The following is a 10,693-nucleotide window of genomic DNA, read 5'->3' on the forward strand; positions in this document are numbered from 1 at the left end:
CTATTGTTTTCATTCTTTCACTCCTCCACTGCCATGACTCCTTTCCGTGCTTGGAACAGGATATGGTGGAATTCTTTTTGTTTTTTGTTTGGTATTTTCTGCTTTACTCCTCACATGGCTTACATTGTTCATCCACCAACAGGGGAATATGATCAGGAATTATGTAGTATATTTAAATATGGCACTGATGGGTGATCTTTAATTTCTTTTGCAGACCGTGCTGGAAAATAACTGCATTTACTCAAGATACTTGTGTATATATACAAGATATTCAATATTTACATTTGATGATATTTTATGCTTAGACTACATTTTAGAGGGCAATATTTACTCCACCAGAATTATCTGACGACTTTAGTAACTTTTGCAACATTTTTGCATATAAAACGTGATTATTAAAAAAATGTATGATGCATTATAATTTGGTAAAATACCCAGCTTGCCTGGAATAACTAGTGAGGGGGCCCCGGAACAGAAATGTGTTTTTGGGCCCATGTTGCCTTTTTGCTAGGTGGTAATCCAGCCTTACCCAAAAGTATATATGTATAAATGAGCTAAAATAAGTTCTATCTTGGCCAAATTCAACATTAAAATCCTGCAAACGTGCGTCGGTAATAAGAATTCAATATGCAAAGTAAATACTTTTGATACTTCAAGTACATGTTGCTGATAAGGTGATAACATTTTGGAATGCAGGACTTTTACTTAAGAGTATTTTTACAGTATAGTATCTTCCAACACTGCAGAGTAAGCAGCAACACAAATCTGTCAATCTGTTCACCATTGGTTTGTTTTATTCTATTATCTGATTACAGGAAGCAAAAGCTTTTACACATATACATAAGAAGAGGAAAAATAAGACATGAGCACCTGACCTTTGTTTAAAAAACATTTTTATTGATAAATAAATGTTGATTGTGTGAATTCTCTGAACTATTGAGTTGCTCACATGCACACAAGAGAAGCAGAGACACAATTACTGCAGCAAGTATTCATGGGCTCAGAACATAATGATGGTCCATTTCTTTCTTTCTTTCTTTCAATCCAGGTGTTGATACTCAAAATAAGACTTTGTATCGGTTAGAAAGGCTGCTAATGCACATACTCTGAGAATGGACTTTTAAGTACAGTGGAGGACCTCTTTTGTCAATTAGTTAAACTTTTGAAGAGAAAAAATGTTTGCATATTCAAAGCTCCAGATTTTCTTTTCTATTTAAATCATATTAGACACAAATTATTATTCCAAGCAGAGTATTTTTATTTGTCCTAAAGCATGTCTGAAGGGGATCTTAAAACTTAATTTAATCTTTCTGTCACAACAATCTCCCAACCACCCGGAACATTTGTGGTAGTTTTGTTAGTGGTGCAGCTGGAGGCTGTAACTGTGACAGAGGTCGGTGAGGGAGGAGAGGGAAGAGGAGGGGAGGGAGGGGAGGGCCAGGATGGACTGGAAGTGTGTCTCCAGCAGCATTTATAAACATGGCCCCTTTACACACCTACGGGTCATTGTTTACATCCATCCATACATGTCATTTCTGCATGTGTTTCTGCACCCTGGCAGTGTGGCAGAGCCCCAGAAGACGGAGAAGCCAACATCTCACCACTGGTCTTTCTTCCATTTATGCTCGATAGCGTTCACCTTGAAGCCTCAGCACCTGCTCTGCAGAAAAGATCACATTGGAACAGAAACCTTGTGGATTTTTAGCAAAAAATAGTTCCTGCTTAGATCTTCAGTAAGCAGCTGCCACCATTTCACCTCCAACAGTCATGTACAGCTCCAGCTACTCCCGGGCCAAGTTTGGCTTGGAGGCAAGGCAGCCCCTGCACAAGCCCAAAGGAAAGAGCTGCGGCTACTACATGAGGATCGTCTTCTTCTTTTCCTCTCTGATCCAGTCTCTGATCATCGTCAGCCTGGTGCTTTTCCTCATTTATGGACAGCCGGAGAAGTCTGCAGAGGAGAAGAGGGTCCAGGTCAGTGGTTTCTTTTACTCAGTTTCTTTTGACAGATAAAGGTCCCCCTCAACTTGTTTTGAGACTTGGCTTTCAATAATAATTTGTGTCTGATATAGTTTCTCCACAAACAACTGTTACAATTCCATCTACTTCCAAGTGAGGTAACAATAAGCAAACCACATGTTTTAGTGGAAGGGGACTAAAAGAGACTTAATAAGGCTTTAAGAATCAGAGGGAATTATTTGTGCAGAAGGTTTTGATCAAACTGTTGGTGTTTGTGCAGGCAGCATTCATCCTCCCTCGTCTGTTATGTTTCTGACACACATTATAATATATAAAATGTGTATATATATTTATATATATAATATGTTCAGAGCTGTAAAGTACAGCGATGATAATGCTGGCGGATCTGATTATTATTCTGAAGGACCTGGAGTTGAACTTCAACAGGCTGAGTGAGAACAACATCCAGCTGAGAAAGGAGAAAGGCGAGCTGGGAACTCAGCTGGGAGCTCGCACAGCTGAGAAAGCTGCTCTGGAGACAGAGTTGGTGAAGCTGAAGACTGATGGCAACAACACAGTATATACGCTAAAAAAAAAAATAGTAAGTAGATGACTGATTGATTGATGTAATGCAAAGAGAAGCAGATCGTTTTGTTCAGCTGTTTTAACACCTCTAAATCATCTTTGAACAATGCTCAGAACAAATGAAGGTAAAAAAGTAAGTTACAAATTATTCAACATGACTATTTCTTTAGGCTTTGATCAAGTGTTCCTGTTGGTGACCAGTGTTGGAGGAAGTATTCAGATCCTTTATTTAAGTAAAAGTACTAATACCTGTCTGTAGAAATATTCCATTAATAGTTAATGTAAAAGCACCCTTTTACTGTTGTATTTGTGCAGGTATTTATTTTATAAGGCTGCCACTGATGATGAAAGATACTTTTCTTAGTTAATATATTGGTTGATAGTTTGGTTTGTAAAATTTGAAAAGGAAATCAGAATTTCACGCTGCTTGATTCGTCCAACTATTTGACAAACAGAAAAATAAAATAGCCTAGAATTATTAAAATAATCACACCTAAAAACAACAACCTCGCATTAGAGATGCTGGAACCATGACCTGTCAATCGTCTCATCCATTAACCAATTAAACTGTTGAATCTGCAACAAAGCATCATACTTAATAAGATGTGTTGTACGCAAAATCTTCATTTTTAAAGTAACTAGTAACTAAAGACTTCAGATAAATGTAATAGAGTATAAGATTAATATTCTTCCCTAAAATGCGTTGGAGTAGAAGTATAAAGGAGCATAAAATAAAAATATTCAAGTAAAGCGCCTCAGATTTGTACTTAAGTATTAGTAGATGAGTAAATGTACTTATATTATAGTTATAGTATATTCCACCACTATTAATCACTATGTTAATAAAATAAAACTGTGAATTAATCTATATTTTTTCATGTATAGGCTAACTGTGAGAGAATGTTTACATTAACACAAGGCATGGTGCGTTGTCCCATGACTCCGATCCAGCGCCCTCCTGTGGTCACTAATAGCGGTATGTACTCTAATTCTACACTTTATTCTAATGGGGCATTTAGTCAAATGCTTTAATACTGAAGAAATGCAGTCAATATTGAATTTATGTGTAATATAATATATACTGTAGGCCTATATGTGGAATAAATGTAAGTTTATGTGGAGAATATAAGACTAGATGGTTGCAAGTAAAGTAAATATAAATATTGGTACCACTTCCTAATAAGGCACCCTTCATACAGGGTTTGTACATTTTAATTAATGGCTTTATTATGGTTCATCTTTATTTCTTTATTTATATATTACATGTTAATGTTGTATAGGTCAGTTACAAGACATTAATAACTTGTGGCTTGTAGGGTTATGAAAAGTCTCTCTGGCTGGTATTTATTGACGGTTTAGTTGATTATATCATACCCTCTTTTAATTACTTATCAACACTTATACTGGTAGACTTATAAGAAAGTGAGAAGATGAATAATAACCTGATTATTAGGGACTTGTTTCACATTTTTCACATCCTGGCAACACAAAAGTTCATCTTACTATTGTTTGATCTATAAAACATTACTAAATGATTCACTAAACATTAGCAGCACCATTAGTTACACTTTGTAAAGAGTGACTTATTAGAAAATAATACCCGAATATCAATAAACACAGAAAATGTCTATTTATGCTTTCCTGTGATAAAACTGTTTTTATTGCACTCTCCAGGTGAAATGAAGACTTTGCAGACTCTGAACGCTCAACAGAAAGCCATGATAAACCTCATCGGGGCAAACTTCACCCAGATGGTCCAGTACCTGAGCCAGGAGAGAGACGACGCCCGCAAAGACCGAGACACGCACCACCAGGGGGTCGTCACCCTGCGCAGGGAGAACACCCTGCTGAAGGAGCAGCTCACCACCTACACCAGGTACTGTCTGTTTCTCCGTCTGCTCCTTGTGTGTTCATCTGAACATTTGAATAATAAACACGTTAAAGTTTTTGATTTCACATTTTGAAACGCTCAACCAGGAAGTGCAAAGAGGACTTTGCTCACTCTTTGGACGGGATCAAAACGGTGACCAGCGATTTCCTGAAAAAGATCAACAACCTGTTCCCTCACCAGCTGACCTTTCACCTCACCTGCGAGAGTCAGCAGGAACACATGGAGAAGATCAGAAACAGCTGCACGAACCTGTCCAGAGACGTGGAGAACAAGTTCCAGCTGTATTTAGACAACGTGGGCAACAAGGTGTGTGCACCATATGTTATGATTCCAGGACGTGTAATGATTTGATGTTATTATTTAAAATGACAGATGGATGGACTCCACTCAGAGTATACTGGAATACACAGCCTCAAGAGAGAGTAAAGCGTTTATAGAAGTTTATATATAGACTCATATATAAGTATATCATAAGGGGGAAGACATACTCGGATCGTCTACGAGTAAAAGTTCTGCATTCAGAATCCTACTGAGGTAAAAGTACAAAAGTCTCATCAGCAACAAATCCTCAAAGTATCAAACGTAGACTAGTTACTAGAAGTAGTACAAATTGGAATCTAGGGGACTACTCCTTTGAGAGTATCACAAGATAAATCCAAAGGTCTCATGATCATTAATGAGGCAAGTTAGAAGAAAATAATTCTGCTTTACACATTAGTTTGTTTGTTCTCACAGTTTTGCTTATTTAAATGAAACTGATCAGTTTACAGGGGAAATCGTTCAAAGGGTAGGGAACCACTGGTCTTATCTTTAACAATAGATTGTCTTTTATAAGCTTATCCTATGTTTAATGGAATATCTTAATCAGAAAAGTAACTTGCTGTCAAATAATTCCAGTTGAGTAAAAAGTAGAATAATTCTCTTTCAAATGTAGTGGAGTAGAAGTATAAAGTAGCATAAAATAGGCTTACTCAAAACAGTGCCTTGATATTGTAATCAGTTTTCAACCTGCTTTTTAAACTCTGCTTAAACTCTGATGGAATATTCCAAAGAACAAATTGAATAGGAAACCAGTTTCTCTAGGGAGGAAGTCTATCCGCTTCGTCATTCATGATAAATCTACAGCTAAAGAGACATGCGTCATCTGAGGCAAACTCAGGGTCAAAGCAGAGGTGAAGAGTGTGTCTCTGCTGATACAGCAGTACAGTGCAGGACAACAAAACGTACCCTCAGCAAGCAGCTTGTTTTGCTCTTCAGAGCCAAATGTAATTAATGTGTTGTCTCCTTCTTTGTCAGAAGTCAGCTGGTAATTGTAAACTTTTTTGAAACCTTTTTTTATCATTTTATTCCCCATGCAGACACAATTATAAACCAATTGTATTCTATTCATGCTTGTTTTTATAGGGATAAGTATATATAACATGGGCCAACAGTACATACCGCAGCATTTGTAGCCAAAGCTAGTTTGCAGGGCCCGTTCCGAGATAGATCCCTGGATTGGCTTTTATATAAATACACAAAACTCAATAAGAATTACAAACAAGTCACAGGCACCTCAATGGCTGATTTAGAGCAGCATTAACATTGCTGTGTCCCTAAGGGAGAATTTCAATGTAAATGTGAAGAAACAGATAGAAATAGACACATGGAAAATCAAAACGATTATGTAAAGGCACCTGGTAACATATTTGGTCCAGTCGAAGTGACACATTCTTCAAGCACATTATAACTCAGTGACTGAATTTGTGCTGCAGTCTACAAAAACAGTACATTTAAAAGTGGCATCAAAATAAAAATGCTTTTCTTCCTCCAGGTGGCTGAGATCCAAGCCATGTCCAGTCGTCTGGAGGTGCAAAACTCACATTTGACTTCTGAAATGCAGCAGTGTGAACGCACTCGCAGACAGACGGCCAACGAAACCGCTAATCAACTACAGCTGAAGCAAAAGACTCATGACGACCAGGTAGTTTATGTTTGTGCAAAGATGTGTGCATGTGCTTGTGTGGGTGGGAAATGGGAACCAAGGGAGAGATCCATGGAACAAGCTGATTTCCTCAGTATCTGGATATAAAACTGTGACTGCTATTGTACAATGAATGATAATCTTCTCCTGTTTTGTCTGTTTTAACGATACCTTTAATCATACAGCATGAAGGACATGAGGGGGTAGTATGACCTTTTTTCTTTATGCTTTATCTATATTTTGTTCAGGTGGAGAAATTACTGATTGAGCAGAACAATCTGAGACAACAGAAGAAGCTGCAGGAAGAGAGTTTGGCCTTGAGAGATAGAGAGCTTCAGAACCTCCAGCGAATGCTCTCTGCTCAGCCCAATGTCAAGGTAAAATAAACACAGAGCCATTTGCTCTGTACAAACATGTGAAAGGAAATTAGGGAAGGCAGCGCCCATAAATGGTTTCAAGCCTTCATTCACTCATGTCGGAGAATTGATCTAATCTACTCTTAAAAGAAAATCGAGCTAAATGTGTTGTATTTGGCTCTCTGAGTGTATGCAACCCCCGTGCTTTTTAATAAGATTTACTCAACAAATTATTTAGACAGCAGTGCAGAGGTAAGGTTGTGCGTGTGGACTCAGCAGAAAAGAAGAATCTGAGGGTGGCAGGAAGGATGGACAGGCAAGATAACAGAGGAAAAGTTCATAAGTCATAAGTTCACAAAATGCCCAATTTGAAACCCCACAGTTATGAGTGTGAGGTGTAGGTGTCCATGCACAGTCTGAAAAAGCTGCAAAGATGTGAAACTGTATGTTATGTTAAATAATACTGAGATTATCTTTGTTTTTATCTTGTTTTCCAGCCCGGTGTTCCTAAAGCTTCAAGCCTACAGGCCTCTATTGGAGCACCTGGCGTCATCAAAACTCCAACGGTAAACTTTATATTAGAATAAATACCGTAATCAGTGTCATATTTTGTGTTTTTGTTGACTGTACAGACCATGCAATTTCATTTAGGTCTAATATGAATAATGAGCAAAATACAGTAACAGTTTCATCTTTTATTATAGTTATTTGTGGTATTCATTGCGAAACTGCTGAAACCTTTATTATTATATTATATTATATATTTTATTATTTGTAATATGAGGCTGTACAGCGGTGCTTTGAGCTTAATGCTAACGTCGGCATTCTAACAGGTTGATGTTAGACAGGTGAAATGTTTACCATGATGCTAACATTAGCTTATTTGCTCTCTACAAAAAGAACAGCTGAGGCCTGATGAGAAGGTCTTTAGTTTTGCAGTTTTTTGTTAATAAACCAAAGTATTGGTCAGTTTACATATTTTGACCTGATGGTAGCAGTATGTGAAAAGTGAAGGGATCACCAAAGTGATTGCAGTTAATCCTGAGGGGGACATGAATGTGTGTCCCAAATTTCAATGCATCCAATAGTTGTGAACATAATGAGGAAAAGTCAGAGGATCACCAAAGTCAGTAGGATTCATCCTCTGAGGAACATGAATGCATGTCAAAGTGGTGGAACGACCGACAGACGTTATGGTCCCTGGAGCCGTGCTAAAAACAGCACAAAACAGACAAACTTTAGCCCTTTCTCAATGCTTGCACCTCATATTGTATATATTTGATTTTGTAAATGCCCTTAACATTGCTGTCATTGATATTTAATTATAATTATCAATGTTTTGTCTTGAAGGGGAGATGAAACGAACCGGCAGAGAAATAACTGAAGGAACAGTGATCAACATTTAGCCTTTAAAGAATTTTTATAAGGACATGTATATATTTCTAATACAACACACTTCAACCTGTAAATACTCTGAGGCCACATGAACAACATTTACTGTTGTTGGCCTGTGCATGCTTTGTTTGGCTCGACTTGGAATAAAAGATTCATTTGTGTTTTTACTTGTGTTTGAGTTTCAACATTTACTGTGAAAAGCCTTGGTATCTTCCAAGGTAAATGTAATAATGTCCATGACACTGGTGTAAATATGTTCTATTAAGTGTCATTGTGGTTTCTGTAGTTCTGCAAATCTTTTATTTGGAATTAAAATAAATTAACCAAAACTGAGTCAGTCCTGAACTGTAATGTCCTCAGTCTCGTTCGTCTCTCCGTCATAACAAATTAAACAAAGGCTCAGACAGGACTTTGGGCAGCAGCTGCTCACTGGCTGCTATAAACAGAATGCTCTTAAAATAGCGCCCATTCACACAGAATTTAATGTTTGAATTTCTTCCGATACCCGGATAACAATACATACAGCGACCATGACCAAGTCATAAACTCATCACATCCCTAGAGCTGTGAGCAGTCCTAAATATTAAAAATCAGAATTCAGAAGGAAGAAATCTGACATGAATAAGACTGGAAGTTCTAGTTGTTATGACTAACTCAGTGATGAAAAGTTGTAAGTAAATGAATTGCCATTTTTATGGTGTATTTTACAAGTTCAGTACAGTAGCTGTTATAGGAACTGTTCTCAAGCTTTACTACTTCCCTTTCCTATCATAAACTGAGGACGATGAGATGTGACGGCTCTGAGCCATAGGACTACCTGCTTTGGCTTGCTTCTGTTTCCCTCTTTCAGTCCCCCGATAAGGATTGGTCTCACCTGCTGCGACCCTACTGTATGTAACTTTAAACTATTACGTTTTTAATGACATTTTATGGCATAGTATACTAGGACTTTTACAGTATATTCCATTAAGTAGTTGTCTGAGGGTGAAGTATGCAGATAGTAAAGAAACCAGCAACACTAGCTCCAAAAGTCGCTTAATCTAGAGATAAAGTCCCTAAAGTGAGGACACCGACAGCCCCTCCCTTCAGGCCTATCTCCAAAGCAACATGGCTATCTTAGTACTCACAGCTGTCAAACTAGCTGCTAGTGAAAGACTCTGGTGACGTGCATTGAGTGCACGAGCAGGGTGCACGCAGGTAGACAGTCTGTCCAATCATTCCATTCCAACTTTTCAGAAAATTGCAGCGAACATAATGTACGTTTTCATCAAGACTGCGGCAATTCATTTGCAACCGTTTGCAGACATTAGCTGAGTCATGTTCCAAAATGAAAAAAGAGTGATGAGCATTAATCTGCGTCTCATATCTTTAAAGATTTGTCCATTTATTTAATTCACTTAAAAAGGTATACATTGAGGGTTATGATGACACAATTCATACTGAATTGCTTTGTTAAAATCTTAAAACATACTTATTTATTAAGTTAAATGTGGTCCTACATATTCACATCTCTCCCTTCACTGTAATTTGTCTGTGGTGTTTATTCACCACTTTGGTAAAGATTGAAATATCTCAACTATTACAAAGATTGCCAAACTAATCTTGTTGACATCGGTGCTTTTTAGTGAAAGGTTTTAAAAATGAATGCATGAAATTTGGCACAAATATGAAATCATAATGACTTTGGCGATTCCCTGATTTCTCCTGTTAGCGCCATCCATTATCCAGTGAAACATCTTAATATGTAGAAGATAGATTTAAGCAAAACTTGTCATTTTATTATTTTAAATAATTTTAACAATCTTACTCAATCTGTGTTTTTATATTGCTTTGTCTATTCTGTGTTTCTTGCCTGAATGTCTTGGCTGCGTGTCTTAAAATAATACTAACATGTTTAACAGGTTTAATGTTTATATGTCACCTATCATAATCACGGTTTGTTTAGCATGCTAACACTTGCTAAGTAGCAAAAATCATAAAGTACAGATGAGGCCGATCGGAGTATCTTTAGTGTTGTAGTATCGGAGAGGTCAAATTGTTGATCTGATGATGGGGCTTGAATAAAAGTTATAAGAAATAAAACAAGTTATTAGAATTCCTTGTGAAGGGCACATGAATGTCTGTACTAAATATTAATGGAATCCATTCAATATTTGCTGAGATATTTCAATCAAAATCACAAATTGAAACGTCATGGTGGCACTCGAAGAAATGTCAGAGGATCACCAAAGTCATTGGGATACATCCTCTGTGGACCACGACTGCACTGAACTTTAAGGCAATCCAGATAATATTGTTTAGATATTTCCGGACCAAAGTGGCCATTGTTTACAAAAAAAACCCAGGTTTTGTATTGTCAATTAGTATTTAACACATTTTCACAGTTGTGGTAAACATATGACACAAAGGCACTACTTCAAAGACAAACCAGGCTCCAAAATTTACTGCCACTAGTTTGTATGACAGCAAGTCCCGCTTTTAGCTGTAACTCCCTGTGTGTGGTAATTAATCAGGGAGAACATGAAAGAGGACAAAAAGGCTGACGGA

The 10,693-nt window shown here is 37.4% G+C and overlaps 1 protein-coding gene across 1 annotated transcript; it reads left to right on the forward strand.

Annotated features, from left to right (window-relative positions):
• The first annotated feature begins 1,461 nt into the window (after nucleotides 1-1,461).
• Nucleotides 1,462-8,313, forward strand: plvapb (plasmalemma vesicle associated protein b). Its single transcript, XM_029429303.1, has 9 exons — nucleotides 1,462-1,971; nucleotides 2,381-2,557; nucleotides 3,427-3,517; nucleotides 4,216-4,417; nucleotides 4,519-4,738; nucleotides 6,246-6,395; nucleotides 6,644-6,772; nucleotides 7,249-7,317; nucleotides 8,102-8,313. Exons 1-9 carry the CDS (start codon nucleotides 1,768-1,770, stop codon nucleotides 8,108-8,110), a joined length of 1,251 nt encoding a protein of 416 aa, XP_029285163.1. The 5' UTR covers nucleotides 1,462-1,767; the 3' UTR covers nucleotides 8,111-8,313.
• The last annotated feature ends 2,380 nt before the right edge of the window (nucleotides 8,314-10,693 follow it).

This window comes from Cottoperca gobio, chromosome 4 (assembly GCF_900634415.1).
Source record: "Cottoperca gobio chromosome 4, fCotGob3.1, whole genome shotgun sequence".
Taxonomy (NCBI): domain Eukaryota; kingdom Metazoa; phylum Chordata; class Actinopteri; order Perciformes; family Bovichtidae; genus Cottoperca; species Cottoperca gobio.

Bases quoted from the DNA above. Each gene is read 5' to 3' on its own strand.
- plvapb (XM_029429303.1), top strand. From the start codon at position 1,768: ATGTACAGCTCCAGCTACTCCCGGGCCAAGTTTGGCTTGGAGGCAAGG. The intron at 2,558-3,426 runs GTAAGTAGATGA...TTTCATGTATAG, and splicing joins ATACGCTAAAAAAAAAAATA to GCTAACTGTGAGAGAATGTT. The intron at 6,396-6,643 runs GTAGTTTATGTT...TATTTTGTTCAG, and splicing joins AAAAGACTCATGACGACCAG to GTGGAGAAATTACTGATTGA.